The sequence below is a fragment of the Theobroma cacao genome, chromosome 9 (genome assembly GCF_053813885.1).
Source record: "Theobroma cacao isolate CCN51 chromosome 9, ASM5381388v1, whole genome shotgun sequence".
Taxonomy (NCBI): Eukaryota; Viridiplantae; Streptophyta; class Magnoliopsida; order Malvales; family Malvaceae; genus Theobroma; species Theobroma cacao.
In genome coordinates, this window is record NC_142647.1 from 49,145,319 (window position 1) to 49,161,515 (window position 16,197).

A 16,197-nucleotide genomic window follows, 5' to 3' on the forward strand; every position below is an offset into this window, starting at 1 on the left:
CAGTTAAAGTCATATTGACACAGACGCGCCCTTGTCACCGTCGGTCCATTTGCTTTTTAATTTTGAAATGGGTCTTCATATCAAATCATAGGTTATAATTTCAAATTATATTAAATTTAAACTTTTTTTCTCAAAGTTTTTATTTACAAAAATATCTCAACGGCTAAAATTTAAAGATTACGAGAAAAATAAATTTTATTGCATTATATTTGAGTCATTGTTTAATTGGCATTATTGAACATAAACTTGCTTTGTTGTTGGAATAGGTTTATTTGAGGAATCTGACCAGCTCCACTACCAATTTGATTTTATATCTAAAGGTGGACCTCACCTTTGAATATGTTCCCACTATATTTAAGGTGATGATGAACCCCCAAGAGAAAAAAAGAGAGTTGAGAGTAGTTGACCTTGGGGTCATGATACACCAAAAATGGAGTACCCACTTCAAATTTTATATAAATTTGTTACATAAAATTAGTAATATAAGTATTTATATTTGATGCCCGTTTGATATTCGATGTACTGATAGTATATAGAATTTATAAATCGATAATGTGACGAATATAAATCCGTAAAGTACTGTTAAGTTTAGAATATGGAAACAATTGGATGGAGTGGGGAGAATAATGGGTGGGGGAACGGCGGAGGAAACAAGGGGGCAATCATAATTAGGAGAAGAATCTAAGGAAGAGGAAACGAAGACAAACAAGGATCAGGTTGGGTTTCAAACTTGGGACAAAATCATGGACTTGAATGGAGGAATTTCCTCATTTTACAGACACATGGAAACAACTGTAATGGAATGGGAAATGCCTTGGTCTGAGTGGAATCTAGGACTAGAAAGGGGAATGAGAGACAAAATTTCGTGCGTTAATTAAGGGGAAAATGGCATGATTGACAGATGGAAATGGGGTAGAAAATTGTAAATCCTAAATGGAAATCTCGATACAGAAGAGCAAAGGGTATCATGAAACTACTACTTGAACCTTATTCGTATCCATGACACATAGTAATTTTACTATTCAAACTATTCAAACTCCAGAATAGTATCCTGTTAAGTCTTTTACCATGGCAGGAGCTCGACCTATCCTTCTCAACCCAGTCTTCTTGTCTGCTTGCTTTGTTAATCTGATCCTTATGCAGGCCATTGCGTTTATTATTTGGAACCATCCACGATATGTGGTCCATTTCGGAAGGAAGAAACAATAAATGTGAACTTCCCCACTCTCCAGGACCATCACCCCTGTTGCTATGTATGGGATAACTGTATATGCAAAAGCAAACCACTCTCCAGGGACCATAGACAACTTAATGAAGCTGACAGTGTCTAAACTCAAAAGGGGTTTGCTTCAGAATGCAGGCAATCAGAGCTTTCTTTGCAATACTTTTCCTTCGACATGAGCAATTGGTTCGCAGCGAAGTCTGCATAGCCAAACTTACCAGCTGAAGAACATAGTACATGCTCTTGTCTTTTACTAATAATGGACTGAAAGGATAACCATCAGCATAAATGGTTGACCCTGTTCATGGGGTTTTCCATAACTTGTCTCCTCCTTTCAAGAATAAACAATTCAACAATGGAAAACATTGATTAAGAAACTAGCTCACTGATGGAACCCTGGCAGTTTTCCAGGTTGGTCATTGCAAGTCTGAGTCATCTTGTCTCCATCTTTGTTTTTCCAGGAACAGGGCCGAAATTAGTCAATTACTGTGGTGATGAAGCATGACTCTGTTCTGTTTTGTTCTGTTCTGTGTTCATAGTTCTCATGCATCAGGGATAATTGGTCAAGCACGTTACAATCATAAGGCCGAACATGTTGGCCCGAGCAAAATATGACTACTGGTAACATTGGCCCAAGCAATATTGGTTTCAATTCATTTGGAATTTCTCATTGGGCCTAAGGCAAAGCCTACAGATATTCTCAACTAGGTTATGAAGTGACTAATTTTCCATTAAAATTAAATTAATTAAATTAATCGAACAAATTTGATTAAAATGATTAATTTAATTCTTTTTTTTTGTTAATTCGGAACTGAACATAATTAAATGGATTAATTCAGTTAAGGTTTTACTTATTTTTCGGTTTATTGAACTAACTGATTTAAAATTATAAGAACATAGGCAGGTATATTTTAGTGTATTTTCATTAATGTTTGTTGAAACATTTTAATGTTATTAAGCTTATAGTGTTGAAATTTTGTAATTTAATTTTATTTAATTTGTAAAATATACAAGAAAAATGAAACTAACAAAATTGGGCTTGAGTCCAAACATTTTAGTTAATTTGATCACCAACCAAATTAACCAATCTAATTCAATTAATTGGTTTCAATTTTATCGGAGGTCTTCGAAGGGTCTAATTCAATTAATTGATTAATACATGATTTTTAATCAATTCGATTAAATTTTAAATAACATTTAGTTAATTCAATTATAATTTTTTTAACTAAATTAACCGTTGGATATCCTAAGTAGATTTATGACTTGCTTTTTGTTAAGATATTATTTCCTTATTTGGAGAAAACAAAGTTATTAGCTTGCTGAAGATGGAAAATCCTCTAATCAATTATTACATTCTTATGAACGATTAAATACGAATTCAAGAGTTGAGCTAAGTGTCACAAACCCATTGAACATCTTAATTAGCTAAAATGGTAAATCAATATTCAAGATTATTAAATAATAGGATTAACTTAACCCTAATTGTAAAGCAAGTATCTAGTACTATTGGAAGTTCCAACAAGTTCGAAAGTAAGTAACATCTAAACCTAATCGTCTATTTGTAATATGGTTGATTTGACCATGCTTCATAAATAATTAAATTATGAGATCTAAACGAGGTATTAAAAGTTTGAGTAAGTCTGGAAGTGAGTGAAACCTAAACTTCATCGTCACACTTACAACTGTGATTAGTTATACTTTGTATATAATTAAAATAAAAATATAAGATGCTTCTTTCATTTAAGCACCATAATCGTGACTTTTAACTAACTATTTGTTTCAATAATAGATACATATTTTTTTAATTAATTAATTAATTATTTTCCATGTATTATCTTGAGCTCTCGCTTTGTTTTTCCTCTTGGATAGATGAAATCACCGTTTATCATCAAAACAATAAAAAAAATCACATCACATTATTATTTTAGTTGTATTTGTTGAAACATCCCTTTCACACATTACTAATAATACATTTAATTCCTTTCACCAATTTGTAACATTTAAAATTTTATGTGATAAGATAATTACATAAAAAAATATGTACCCAAAAAAAGAATTCATCAAAATTACCATTATTATTTTTAAAGAGTCATTTATTTTAAGATAAAATCATAAAAAATAAATTAAAAGATTTATATTTAAAAGCAAAAATGTCATATTGTAAATAGTATAAATATTAAAATTTATTTATTTTTAAAATTATGAACATTTTTTGGAGAGTTTTTATTTTTTAATTTTATTTATTATTAAAATAGTAATATTTAATTTATTAATAATATATAAATTTTATACACCAAACATGTACATGAAATATAAACCCTAAATAAAAATTCTTCAACATTTTATGAAAAAAGAGTGGAATTATTACTTTTATAAAAGGAGCCTACGACCGTAAAAGCTATCGTACAGGATAATTACTCCGTATTTAATCCCGGAAATCCCTGATCTTTTACCCAAAAAAAATCCTAATCTCGTTCTAAAAAAAAAAAAAAGTTCTAATCTCACCCGCAAGTGTCGTTAAAAGCTCGTCACAGCCGCAGATTCAAAATATTTTAAACTCCAAACCATAACTACGTGGTCCCCACAAGAAATAACTTTCTACCCCTTCTGCTTTTTCCCACATTACCCTTCTCCCCCAAAGGCGATCCAATCGAACCCATCAGGCCATCATTAAAGAAAACGCCGCCGTTTTAACATGGACAAGTCCGCAATTTAGGAATTTCAACTAACCTAGAACCGTCAATCAAAAATTAATTATCCTCTGTTAAAAAAAATCCAATCGCCGGAACCCGAGGTAGTGACATAACTGTAATGCGTGCGCTTTGGTGACTGAGCAATAAAGGGGAGACGAGATAATCCTATGCTCTCTCACCCGCCATTGTGATCAGATCAACGCCGTCCAAACCTTTGATCTAAAGGTTTTAACTCAAGTCCGGTAAGCTTGATCTTTGATCACCCAAAACTCAAATTCAAAATTTTTAAAATAAATATGTATTTAACTAAATTATAATATTATTAAATCCCATAAATAATATTAGAGAATTAGTTAATTAATATTTGTAAATGTATTTTAATGAATTACCTATTAAGGATAATATTTCTCATTATTTTTATCAAACTATAATAAGATACAAATTTGAGTCTAAATATATTTAAATATGATTCTTACCATATTTACTTAATTAGTACATATATAGTTATAAAAAATTAATTACTTACAAAATTTACATACATGCTATTTTGCATTAAATAATTTACCATTTATAAAATCTAATATTAAAATTGAAATTTATTTGGAAAAAAAGTTGATATCACCTAAAATTGAGCCAAGTGGACGGTGGACATGTGATGAAGCAGAGTAATTGCGTAAGCCGCGACGTAGAAGAGACAAATAAGGGAAAAACATCGCGCACAACGGAGAGAGAAACGAATGGTTTTTGAGCCATTTCAGTCTTTTCAATTTTTGAGTATAAAGAGCGAGGGAGTAAACCAGAGAGAGGAGCGTTGACACTTTCTTTCCCTTGAAATTGCTTTGGGTTTTAGGGTTGCTTTCAATCTTTGTTTTTTCTCTCTTCAAATTCCAGGTATTCCTCTGTAAAATCCCTTTAGTTTCTGCACCTTTTGACTTTGGTTTTTACCTGTTTTGGGCTTTGTTTGTGTCTGGGTTTTTGAAGTATTTTTTGAAAGTTTTCATTTTTTTGGGGAATTTTGGAGGCTTTTTTTCCCTTACAATGCAGCTTCATTTGGTGGGGTATTTCAAGGGTTTTCTTCTTTTCAACCATGATCTGGGTATTTGTCCCCTGTTTTTGTTTCTAGTTCTTCAGGAACCGTTCAAGTTTGCACTTTTATAGCTGATGTTCTCTGCTTTTTCACAAGGAACTTTATTATTCTTCCATTTTAAAACTGTAATCGACTGTAGTTTTTCGGCAGTGTAGAGCACTTTTTGTCACGTCAGTGGGCTGTTCGTTTCGTTGTTATTTAATTTAATTTTATTTTTATAGTATTTAGTTTTTTTGGGTTAAAAAAAATCTCCTTTTTGTCATTTTTGTGACCAAGCCATTTAAAAAGCTGTAGCATTCTTTGCTTCATTTGGGATTTTTAACTGCGTTTACAAGTTTTTGTCATTTCATTTAACTCTTTCTTTGCAATTTCTGGTCCTTACTGTCTCCTGATGTCATGAAGGTACTTGCTTTTTGGTGTATCCTCATTCAATCTCTTAAATGCTGCTATTTATTTGGTTGAAATTATAAGTTTTATGCTAAATACGGCAATTTCTGCCCCTTCAAGTTAGCTCTTTTTTTGGAACTCTGGGTTCAAGCTCATTTTCTTAAAGCTTCCCTTATTGCGTACTTTGAAGGGTTCTTTGTTTTATTTTTTCTTTTAATTTACCATTCTTATCTGTTGGCTATATGCTATTTGTCTATTTTTGCTTGTGGATGTCCCAGCATTGACCAAGATACCTTTTTTTGCTACAGATCAGCTGATATACTTTGTAAACATGTCTTTCTTGTGTTTGCATGTTGGTGTTTGGAGCATATTGTTTGAAAAAAAAATCTAATTTTTAGATAGTACATAGTTTTGGTGTCTTGACTTTGTTCCTCATCTTGGGTGTTTGAATGTCTATGGCTTTTCTTATATTCCACTCTGCTAAGATCTTTAAGCCATTATCTGGGTCACTGAGCTCCCTGAATGTCTATGTATATGTTACTCTTAAAAGAATGGGATATATGTTTTCTTATATTCCACTCTGCTAGGATCTTTGAGCCATTATCTGGTTCACTGAGCTCCCTGAATGTCTATGTCTATGTTACTCTTAAAAGAATGGGATATATGTTTTCTTATATTCCACTCTGCTAAGATCTTTGAGCCATTATCTGGGTCACTGAACTTCCTGAATGTCTATGTCTATGTTACTCTTAAAAGAATGGGATATATGTTTATTGATTTCTCTTTAAGTTATTTAACGTACAACAGATATTATCTTTTCGAGGAAATACATAGAGATAAACACTATCAAGTTGAATGAGTGAAAAAATAAATAAATATTTAATTATGTAGATGGATGAGTTTAAGATTGTGATATATCAAGAGTTATTGCTTCTCTTTTTTGAATAATTAATTTATCAACTTAAAGATTTGAATAATGATTCTCTGCATGAAATGGATACATTGATAATATTACTGACTTTTTGGGGAGTTTGTGGTGTAGCTAAGCTTAAATGTTTGCTAGTATCTTTTTTCCTTTGCCTAATACATATTTTCCTTCTTGGTTAGGATATGGACTCGTTTGAGCCAGATGGAAATGGGGCAGCACAGGACTCTCTGCCTCCTCCCCCGCCTGTGCCTCCCAATGTGGTGCCAATCAAAGCAGAATCTGAACCCGCAAAGAATAAGGTTGCACGTGTCCCAATGGCCAGGCGTGGACTTGGTTCTAAAGGGCAGAAGATACCTATTCTCACCAATCACTTTCAAGTGAATGTTGGAAATGTTAATGGGCACTTCTTCCATTACAGTGTATGTCATTTGATTCCTTTTCTCTATGCTTTTCCTTTTCTCCCATTTGAGGTTTGGCAAACACTATAGATGCAAGTTTCTTCTTTCGTTTGCATTTGGTTCAACAGGTTTCTCTTTCTTATGAGGATGGTCGCCCTGTTGATGGCAAGGGTGTTGGAAGAAAAGTGATCGATAGGGTGCATGAGACCTACAGCAGTGAGTTGGCGGGAAAAGACTTTGCATATGATGGGGAGAAGAGCTTATTTACTGTTGGTCCTCTTCCAAGTAACAAGCTTGAGTTTACTGTTGTACTTGAGGATGTTACATCTAACAGGTAGACATACACTTTAGATTGATTTTTAGTATTTATACTGGTCCATTCATTGCTATTTCAGCTCTAACTGTTGACCTTTTTTATGTATAGAAACAATGGAAATGTTAGCCCTGACGGCCATGACAGCCCAAATGAGCATGACAGGAAGAGATTAAGGCGGCCGTATCAATCAAAGGCATTTAGAGTGGAGATTAGCTTTGCTGCAAAGATTCCCATGCAAGCCATTCAAAATGCTCTGCGTGGACAGGAGTCAGAAAACTCGCAAGAAGCCCTGAGGGTGTTGGATATTATTTTACGGCAGCATGCAGCAAAACAGTGAGTTAATTATGTGTTTCTGTCACATGTGCTTGTGTCTGCATACCCTTTTGCTTACTTTTAGGCTTTGATCTAGGATGTTATTTATTTTGACATTACGTTTGATGTCACAGGGGATGCCTACTTGTTCGCCAATCTTTCTTCCACAATGATCCAAACAATTTTGCAGATATTGGAGGTGGTGTCCTAGGATGTAGGGGTTTCCATTCAAGTTTCAGAAGCTCTCAAGGAGGTCTTTCACTGAATATTGGTTGGAGTCTTATCTCTCAGCTCTTGTGCATTTGTGTGCCTTGTATTGTTTGTTTAATTACTCTTTTATCTTTCTTTTTCAGATGTATCAACGACCATGATAATTCGACCTGGTCCGGTAGTGGATTTTTTACTTGCCAATCAGAATGCGAGAGATCCGGACTCTATTGATTGGACCAAGGTAATCAATAACAACTTTTTGTTGCCAAGTGAACTTGAGTTCCCTTGCATCAATCATTGAACCACTATTGCTTGATTCTCTGAATAGGCTAAACGTGTGCTTAAGAATCTGAGGATAAAAGTCAGTCCATCCAATCAGGAGTACAAGATTACTGGATTGAGTGACCAATTCTGCGAAGATCAGATGTATGGTTTCCTGATTTTACAGAAGTGCTTTTTCTTTGATTTGTGCTAAATTGACTATCATTTTTCTTTGAGCTCATCATGCTAGCATGTGGTGTAGTGCTTGAGTTTCAAGTGATTATATTTTTATTTAAATTGTGTCCATGATGTAGGTTTTCATTGAAGCAGAAAAGTGCAAAGAGTGAGAATGGTGAAGCTGAGGTCCTGGAGGTGACTGTTTATGACTACTTTGTCAACCATCGCAACATACAGTTGCGTTATTCTGCAAGGATGCCATGCATTAATGTTGGGAAGCCAAAGAGGCCAACTTATATTCCTATGGAGGTGAACTGATGCACTGTGGTTTTTTGTTTAATTAAATGATATATGTTTAGCAATTAATGAGTGTCTATGGTGTGTTGTGCATCTGTTGCAATCCTGTAGCTCTGTTCGTTGGTGTCCTTGCAACGTTACACAAAAGCACTATCCACTTTCCAAAGAGCTTCACTGGTCGAAAAATCAAGGCAGAAGCCTCAAGAAAGAATGAATGTCTTGTCTAATGTAGGTTTTTCTCTGAGCTTTTAGGTTTTTCTCTGAGCTTTTGACTCACGATATTCCATTGTGCTTTAACTTATGGGTCATGAGTGTTGCGAACTTTTGTGCAGGCTTTACGCAAAAGCAATTATGGTGCTGAACCCATGCTGCGGTCATGTGGTGTCTCTATCAGCTCTAATTTCACCCAAGTGGAAGGCCGTGTACTGCCAGCCCCAAGGGTAGATAAGTGATATGTGTTTTGCTGAATTTTCCTTTGTTCCCTTGATTAATCAAACTTTTATGTTGGTTGTTGAGGGTTATTTTAGGATCATTCTTTTAGATCTACATTCTGACTACATTATCTTTTAATGACAGTTAAAAGTGGGCAATGGGGAAGATTTCTTTCCACGGAATGGGCGATGGAATTTTAACAATAAGGTATTGTCTCTCTTGGGTTTCAAAGCCTTCTATCTTATATATGATTCATCTCTTGTTTCTCACTTGTTCAGTGTCTGCTTTCATAGAAATTAGTTGAGCCGACTAAGATTGCACGATGGGTTGTTGTGAACTTTTCAGCACGGTGTGATGTAAAAAGCCTTGTGCGTGATCTGATTAGATGTGGAGAAATGAAAGGGCTTGTAAGTATTATATCTGACTTTTGTTTTGGTTGTAAGGGTTTTGTTAGTTAGCATAATGGGAAAATATGGAATTCAACTTGTTGGCTTAAGATCTTTTCCATGTCTCTTTTTTAGCATATAGATCCCCCATTTGATGTGTTTGAAGAGAGGAATCAGAACAGACGTTCCCCTCCTGTGGTTAGAGTGGAGAAGATGTGCGAGGAGATGCAGTCTAAACTTCCTGGAGCTCCACATTTCGTTCTTTGTCTGCTGCCTGATAGGAAAAATTCTGATCTTTATGGTGTGCGCAATAACATCTGTTCATACATTAGTTATGCATGTTCTCTTTAAGTCTTTTCCTAACATATAAAGTTCCATGAATTTTTTGAGGTCCATGGAAGCGAAAGTATCTTGCTGAGTTTGGCGTAGTCACTCAGTGTATGGCTCCAACTAGGGTCAATGATCAGTACCTTACGAATTTGCTTCTCAAGATCAATGCAAAGGTGTGCTTGTATCAAATGTTTTTTTTTTTTTTTACTTGAAACGGTTCCTCTGGTTGCAGGTTTAATCTTTGATAGTAAAATCAGTATTGTTATTGTTCTCTTTGTAGTTAAACCTGTTAATATCTCTACCATAATCTGCTCACAGCTTGGAGGACTGAATTCGATGTTAGCAATTGAACAAACACCTTCAATACCTGTTGTTTCCAAGGTTCCAACCATCATCCTTGGCATGGATGTGTCACATGGCTCTCCTGGGCAATCTGATGTCCCATCAATTGCTGCGGTAGGGTTGATTTTATTCCTTATCATTGGTGTCTTGAGTTTGAAGCAGTTCTTAATGGTAGTTGCTGAGATATGATTAAGCAGTCTGCCTGTACTGAATTAATAATGCCTGCAGGGAAATTTCTTGAATTTTACTTAGAATATTTAGAGTTTTTTTATATTTCAATTTGTAGGTGGTTAGCTCCAGGCAGTGGCCTCTGATTTCCCGCTACAGGGCATCTGTGCGTACACAGTCTCCTAAGGTTGAAATGATAGATTCTCTATTCAAACGAGTGTCTGACACTGAGGATGAAGGTATCATTAGGTGCGTTTCAATCATAAAGGTTATTTGACTAAACAAAGGACAAGCGTTTTTTGTTGAAAATTTAATTTTGAGATCCTTTTTCGTTCTCTCTTTTTGGGAGGCCAAGGGCATGGGTATGGGGCTGGTTTTAATAAGAAAGTTGTATGATATTTTTTTCTGCTGGTAATCATAAATGTCTGTGGTATTGTTACTTTTGAGTCTAGTAAAGTTTATAGTTTGTGCACCTAACGTATCTTGTTTGATTTCAGGGAGCTTCTCTTGGACTTTTATACGAGTTCAGGAAAGAGAAAGCCTGATCAAATCATCATATTCAGGTTTCTTTTCATTTTGCATTTTGTTGTTTCTCATGTTCAATTTGTAATAATGGCCTGAAACACACGTAGGTGGAAGAGTACCTTTTTAGTGAACTTGGGTACAAAATTTGGTTTTCTTAGTTCTTAATTGCCATAGCTTCTTCTGCGCGTTGCAAACTCTATTTGTATTGACTTCGAGGTGCTGGTGCATTTTATTCTCTCAAATCATTCTTTGCTTGTAAAATGTGTAACTAGTATTTGGGGAATATTGTATGCAATCATCAAGTGTCTTTTATGTGCATGGTGTCTTCGTGCTGCTTTCAGATTGTTTACATTGCTGTCCATTAAACTTTAATTAAGATAGCATGTTTCTTTCTGCCTGTTATTTGAAATGCTTTAGTTCTTTCTCATTTTTGCACCTCTGCTATTGTCCTCATTTTCTGTTCTGGCTTTGTGACTCAGAATGCTTTTAGATTCCCACGAATATTAGCATGCCTGTGTCACGTAGTTAGGTCTGTGAATGTAATACCTGCTGTACAAAACTTTCTTATATTTTATAATGCTGTGAATATTGTCATACTATTGCAAGTTTTATGATTCATGTTTATTCTTGTAAGCTAGTTTGTGGTTATTGTGCATTTTAACAAGATGCTTGTGCAATATTTGCTTTCTGGCTCATTATTTTTGGGTTCAACTCAGGGACGGGGTTAGTGAGTCACAATTCAATCAAGTTTTAAACATTGAACTGGATCAGATTATTGAGGTATGCAATAGTGCTTATTAATCATGGGAACTGAAAATTGTACATTTTTTTTTCAAATTATTCATGCAAAATAAACAAGATCACAGTTTTAGTGAAAAAATATTGTGTTCAGATGTTAGTGCTAGGGGTAAGACATCTCTTGTTAATGTTTCTAGGCTTGCAAGTTTCTTGATGAGGCATGGAATCCCAAGTTTGTGGTCATTGTAGCGCAGAAAAACCATCATACAAAGTTTTTCCAGCAGGGATCTCCTGACAATGTCCCACCTGGTGAGGCTCACTTATTATTTGACTTGTCATTTGGTACCATTTTTATGGTTGTCAAACATGATCTTTTTTTTTTTTCTTTTCAATTCTTTTGCAGGAACTGTGATAGACAACAAAGTCTGTCATCCCAGGAACAATGACTTCTATCTCTGTGCACATGCCGGAATGATTGTAAGATCAAGCTTGGCACTTGTTACTTTCAATAAATAGATAAATAAAATGCCATTTGTTAAGAAACTTTTAGAAAGCAAGATATAGTTTGGCACTGGCACATCCAAAACATTTAATTCGTATACTGACTACATTTTTCTTCTTGCCTTTCCTATTGACAATTCAATGTTTGTATTTAAAACTGTTGAACTCATTTTTTTTTTCTTTGTGAAAGAAGATGCAAGTGAATCAGAGTTCCTTGGATTCTCATCCAAGTTTTTCTCAATGCTTATGCTGTATCTCATGTCTATGTCTATGTATCTTTATGTAAGAGCCAAAAGTCCTTAAAGTGATGATGGGAGGACCACAGAATCCAACTTTTAGGATTAAAATGATAGTTTGATTTCTACCATGTTAAATTTAGTTTAGTTTAAACAGCAATATTGTAAGTTTAGGGCCTGTCTTTGTGAACTTTGTTTTTGTTTTCTCCGTTTAAATGTGATGCAAGGCTCTGACTTCTGACTTCTTATTGATGTGCTAATCATGCTCAATCGTGGTTTGGAGGTTTTTTTCTTTATTTATTTGATTGGCTAATTTTGTGTTTAAAAAAAATTGTTCTAAATATCTTTGATAAATTCATGAGATAAAGAATTGCTATTATTGATTTTTGATGTGTTTCAAATCTTCTTGGTAGCCCTTCTTTTCCTTAGTGTAATAACTGTCATTCTTTATATTATTTGTGTTTGCTGTTCAGGGAACCACAAGGCCTACTCATTATCATGTTCTGTTAGATCAGATTGGATTTTCAGCTGATGATCTGCAAGAACTTGTCCATTGTCTGTCGTATGTGTAAGTGTATAATCATGTCTTGTAATTGCTTCAGAAATATTTTCAGCTATAACTGCTGTCGCAATCCTTAAAAATATCTGTTTATTGCAGGTATCAAAGAAGCACCACTGCAATATCTGTAGGTAAATATTCTGATTGAGATGCTGCTCCAGTGTTTGTGATAGGCTTTTTGGTTTACCTAACGATTTTCCCACTTGATAAGATTTGTCTGGACTTTTATGCGCCATACAGTAGTTTGTTGATTATCTGCATGCTTTCATAATTCCATTTTCAGTTGGTGTTTGTTTCAAATCTTACTTTCAATTGCAAAATATGTATTCTCATCTTCACAATGTCCTTTTTGGTGCAGTTGCTCCAATTTGCTATGCCCATTTGGCAGCTTCGCAGTTGGGTACATTTATGAAGTTTGAAGATGCATCTGAGACATCTTCAAGCCATGGTGGGGTAACTGCTCCTGGAGCTGTTCCAGTCCCTCAGCTGCCCAAACTAGACCAAAAAGTCTGCAATTCAATGTTCTTCTGCTGAGGCCTTTGAGCCATGTTTTGTACATAGGGCTTTTGGTTTTTGTCAACAGCTGGATATTTCTAAAGTATATTTCAAAGTTTAGAGGTAAAGGCTCCTATTCCAGACTTCTATGATGATGTGCTGTTCTGAATCATCATCCATTTTGATTACTCTTGGGGTGCTTGCCCTAATGTTATCTAAATATGGCCCTAATGTCTCCATTGCCCTAATGTCCAATGGCCTTTGCCTGTTTGGTTTATAAGATTTCAGGTCATGGAAAGGGTTACTCATTCTACATTTTTCTACTGAAAATCAGTGCATAGCCTAGAATACTTTATTCTAGTAAAAGATACTTTCTCAATTAGATGAAGAACAAGGCAAATGCAGCAGAAAAACATTTGGTTTCCCAAGTTGTTTCAATGCCTACCATAGCAATACTAATAGAATCTGCCCAAAGCTAGAACTGGCTACAATAATGATTAAACAACAATAATGATTAAACATACTTCCTGTTAAAAATTCCCCAATGTTTCATGTGCCCAAAAGAGGCTGCAATGTTTCAGATATGTTGAAACAGGACCATCCATGCCAAAGAGGAGGCAAACATAACAAGCAAGATCAACTTTCCGGGGCAGTTTGATGCAGAGCCAATAGTAATAGGCAAAGAACCATTTGTAATTGTACTAGGAAGAGAGCAATTTGTCAGCGGAAACGGTGGGGAGTCTTGGACAAAGATGGCAACTTTCATTCCTTCGAAGCAGTGGCCTCGGCCGCTTATGAAGTAATAAGGTTTTGCCTCTGTCAGATTAACCACATCCCTTCCTCCCTTTGTTATGTTCTTGATGAAGTCTTTGTCAATGCAGTTGTCATAGCATGTCTCGTTCACTTGAAGAACAGTATATAGCTGCTTGTTGAATCCAAAATCTACACAAAAAGGTGAAATTCAGGACTGTCAATGCAATTCAATTTCAGACCAAGAATAATGAAAGGCTTCCCAGGAAGACAAAGATTGAATCAGAAAGAGGGAACTTACAGAGCCAATCACCCACATAGAACTGCTCATGGATCGCCCACTTGGTGAAGTTAACATTTGGTTTCCAAGTAAATCTTCCTCCTCCAACCCTGTGTAGAACTGGCTGCCTGCACTCTGTGATCAGAACTGATACCATCTGCAGCACCAGGAAGGCAAGTATTATCTTCAGGCCCTTCATTTTTCACCACTCTTTTCTCCCACCAAAGCTCTGTCTTTCTTTTAATGGCTATTTCTTGATAACAAGGATGATGAGCTACCAGCACATGCATTTCACATTCATATCTATATTAATCACAGAACTCTTACATGTTTGTAGGAACAAGCACATTTTAGCATGACCAGACTAAGTAGCTCACGAAATTTCCATGGGCAATAATCACCCTCTGTTGTTTTCAAACGGATCCTTTTGGTGAATTTTGTATGATTGTGGACACTAATCAAAGGTTTGCGGAAAGAAGATTAAAGCAATGAAACCTGCTTATATGCTAAATTTTCAAGATATATTTCTTGTGACTGCAAAAGCTACTTCAATTAGCCTACCACTCACGCCAAGAGTAATGCTTAAAGGGTCTGCAACAACTGCTGGTGAGAATGCAAGACGACCAAGCTTGGGATCATTTCCCATGATTGTTCTTATCATGCTCAAATCCATTGTAACATAAAGAGTATGTTCATCAACCCTGCAGCAGCACCAAGTGTATGTACTCTTTGCTCTGATCCTGCAAACAGTTTGTTTTCGAGTGAATCCAGGACTAGTCCAGCCTAACATCAATTCACCATATGATCAATGACATAAACATTTAAATATACTGATATACATATTCATTGGTCTTAACAATAAATTTTCTCTTGTAGATCCTTGATGAATGGATTATGAATTGTTTCGGTTGCACCATTTAAATGCTTTTGTTTTGTTTAAGAGTATATCTGCTTTGCATCGTTCCAATTTTATCAGATGTCGGGACTATTTAAGGGACTCATCTTAAGAGCATTGAAGTCTAATGAACTCCTAGCACGTCAGCACCTGCATTTCACATTGATAGCACCGATGGAAGACCTCCACGTTCTTGGGATGAAGAAAATTCCATTATTGTTTTGTTTTGGTTCTCCCCATTGGATATCTTTGGGAGTACTAATCAGTTCTTTTGAGACAACCCAATCATCGAAACATTGAAACAGTGTAACACATTTCTTTATTCCATCGGGATTCTATAATTTTGAGTTGCAAATCCAAGTGTTTCTGTACTTAAACCATCAAAATAAGATGTCAACACCCATTTCAGAAGTGAATCAATGTCTCCAAATGTAATAATATTAGTAGTATTTGGAAAGAAAGATCAAGAACACAGAGGTGGTCAGCAGTGGCAGAAGAATCTGGCTCAAACAACTTGATGGAGAACCACTGTTTTTCCCTGGAGAGGGTGCTGGAGCTGGTGGGGTATCTTCAACCCTGACAGCAACTTTCATTCCGTCAAAGCAGAAGCCTCTGCCACTGATGAAGTAATATGGCCTTGCCTCTTTCAGTTCAAACACATCCCGCCCACCTCTTGTTATGTTTGTCATGAAATCTGTCTCATTGCATTTCTCATAGCTGGTTTTGTTCACCTCCAGAACACTATACAGGTTCTTGTCAAATCCGAAATCTGCAAAAACATCTTTCCCCTCTAAATTTTTCTTCAGGTAAAGTTACTGTGAAGATGAGATAATGGTCTATCCTAAACAACAGAAAATATTACGAAAGTTTGCTTTATCGACGAAGTTAAAAATAAATACTATAAATGTTTCAGTAACCAAACACGCCCTGAATCTTATGATCGAAGCATGACGAGAAGAAAGAAACATTCATAACACTTACAAAGCCAATCCCCCACGTAGAAGAGTTGGTGATTAGACCATTCTGAGAAGTTAACGTCGGGTTTCCAGCCATAGCGGCCACCTCCGACATCATGGCGAACAGGATCTCTACCATGTACCATCTTCATAGACATAGCTACCATCATCAAGCGTATGAGTATTTTCTTCAAACCATCCATCTTTCCGAAAACGTTTGGTTTCTTCTTTCTAACAGGAATAGGAAGATGTGCATGCATTTCTTTTTCCTTCTTGTTCATTGATATTTATGAAGGTTAAGGATGTGCCAGTTTTG

At 35.5% G+C, this 16,197-nt stretch overlaps 2 protein-coding genes and 1 pseudogene across 5 annotated transcripts; 1 reads left to right on the forward strand and 2 right to left on the reverse strand.

Moving 5' to 3' along the window:
- Positions 1-4,647: 4,647 nt before the first annotated feature.
- On the forward strand, positions 4,648-14,905 carry LOC18590854 (protein argonaute 4-like). 4 transcript variants are annotated; one of them, XR_016028610.1, is made up of 26 exons: positions 4,648-4,806; positions 6,497-6,736; positions 6,844-7,049; positions 7,140-7,364; positions 7,478-7,614; positions 7,697-7,794; positions 7,882-7,979; positions 8,129-8,300; positions 8,400-8,516; positions 8,621-8,728; positions 8,865-8,927; positions 9,014-9,127; positions 9,242-9,407; positions 9,497-9,609; positions 9,755-9,892; positions 10,065-10,195; positions 10,444-10,509; positions 11,188-11,251; positions 11,407-11,518; positions 11,613-11,686; positions 12,420-12,514; positions 12,605-12,636; positions 12,864-13,123; positions 13,582-13,807; positions 13,882-14,203; positions 14,368-14,905. XR_016028610.1 is itself a non-coding variant. In XM_018127250.2 (23 exons), the coding sequence occupies exons 2-23, from the start codon at positions 6,500-6,502 to the stop codon at positions 13,037-13,039; spliced, it is 2,742 nt and encodes a 913-aa protein (XP_017982739.2). In that variant the 5' UTR covers positions 4,648-4,806; positions 6,497-6,499; the 3' UTR covers positions 13,040-13,311. The 4 variants fall into 4 exon arrangements, 1 of the variants encoding a protein (XP_017982739.2); XR_016028609.1 differs by having other exon boundaries at positions 13,596-13,807; XR_016028611.1 differs by having other exon boundaries at positions 13,596-13,799.
- LOC148761064 (early nodulin-like protein 20 pseudogene) lies at positions 13,578-14,703 on the reverse strand (annotated as a pseudogene).
- Positions 14,906-15,134: 229 nt separating the features above from the next.
- Positions 15,135-16,084, reverse strand: LOC18590855 (early nodulin-like protein 20). Its single transcript, XM_018127251.2, has 2 exons — positions 15,907-16,084; positions 15,135-15,694 (listed from the first exon to the last, which is right to left on the reverse strand). The coding sequence occupies exons 1-2, from the start codon at positions 16,082-16,084 to the stop codon at positions 15,366-15,368; spliced, it is 507 nt and encodes a 168-aa protein (XP_017982740.2). The 3' UTR covers positions 15,135-15,365.
- Positions 16,085-16,197: the final 113 nt, after the last annotated feature.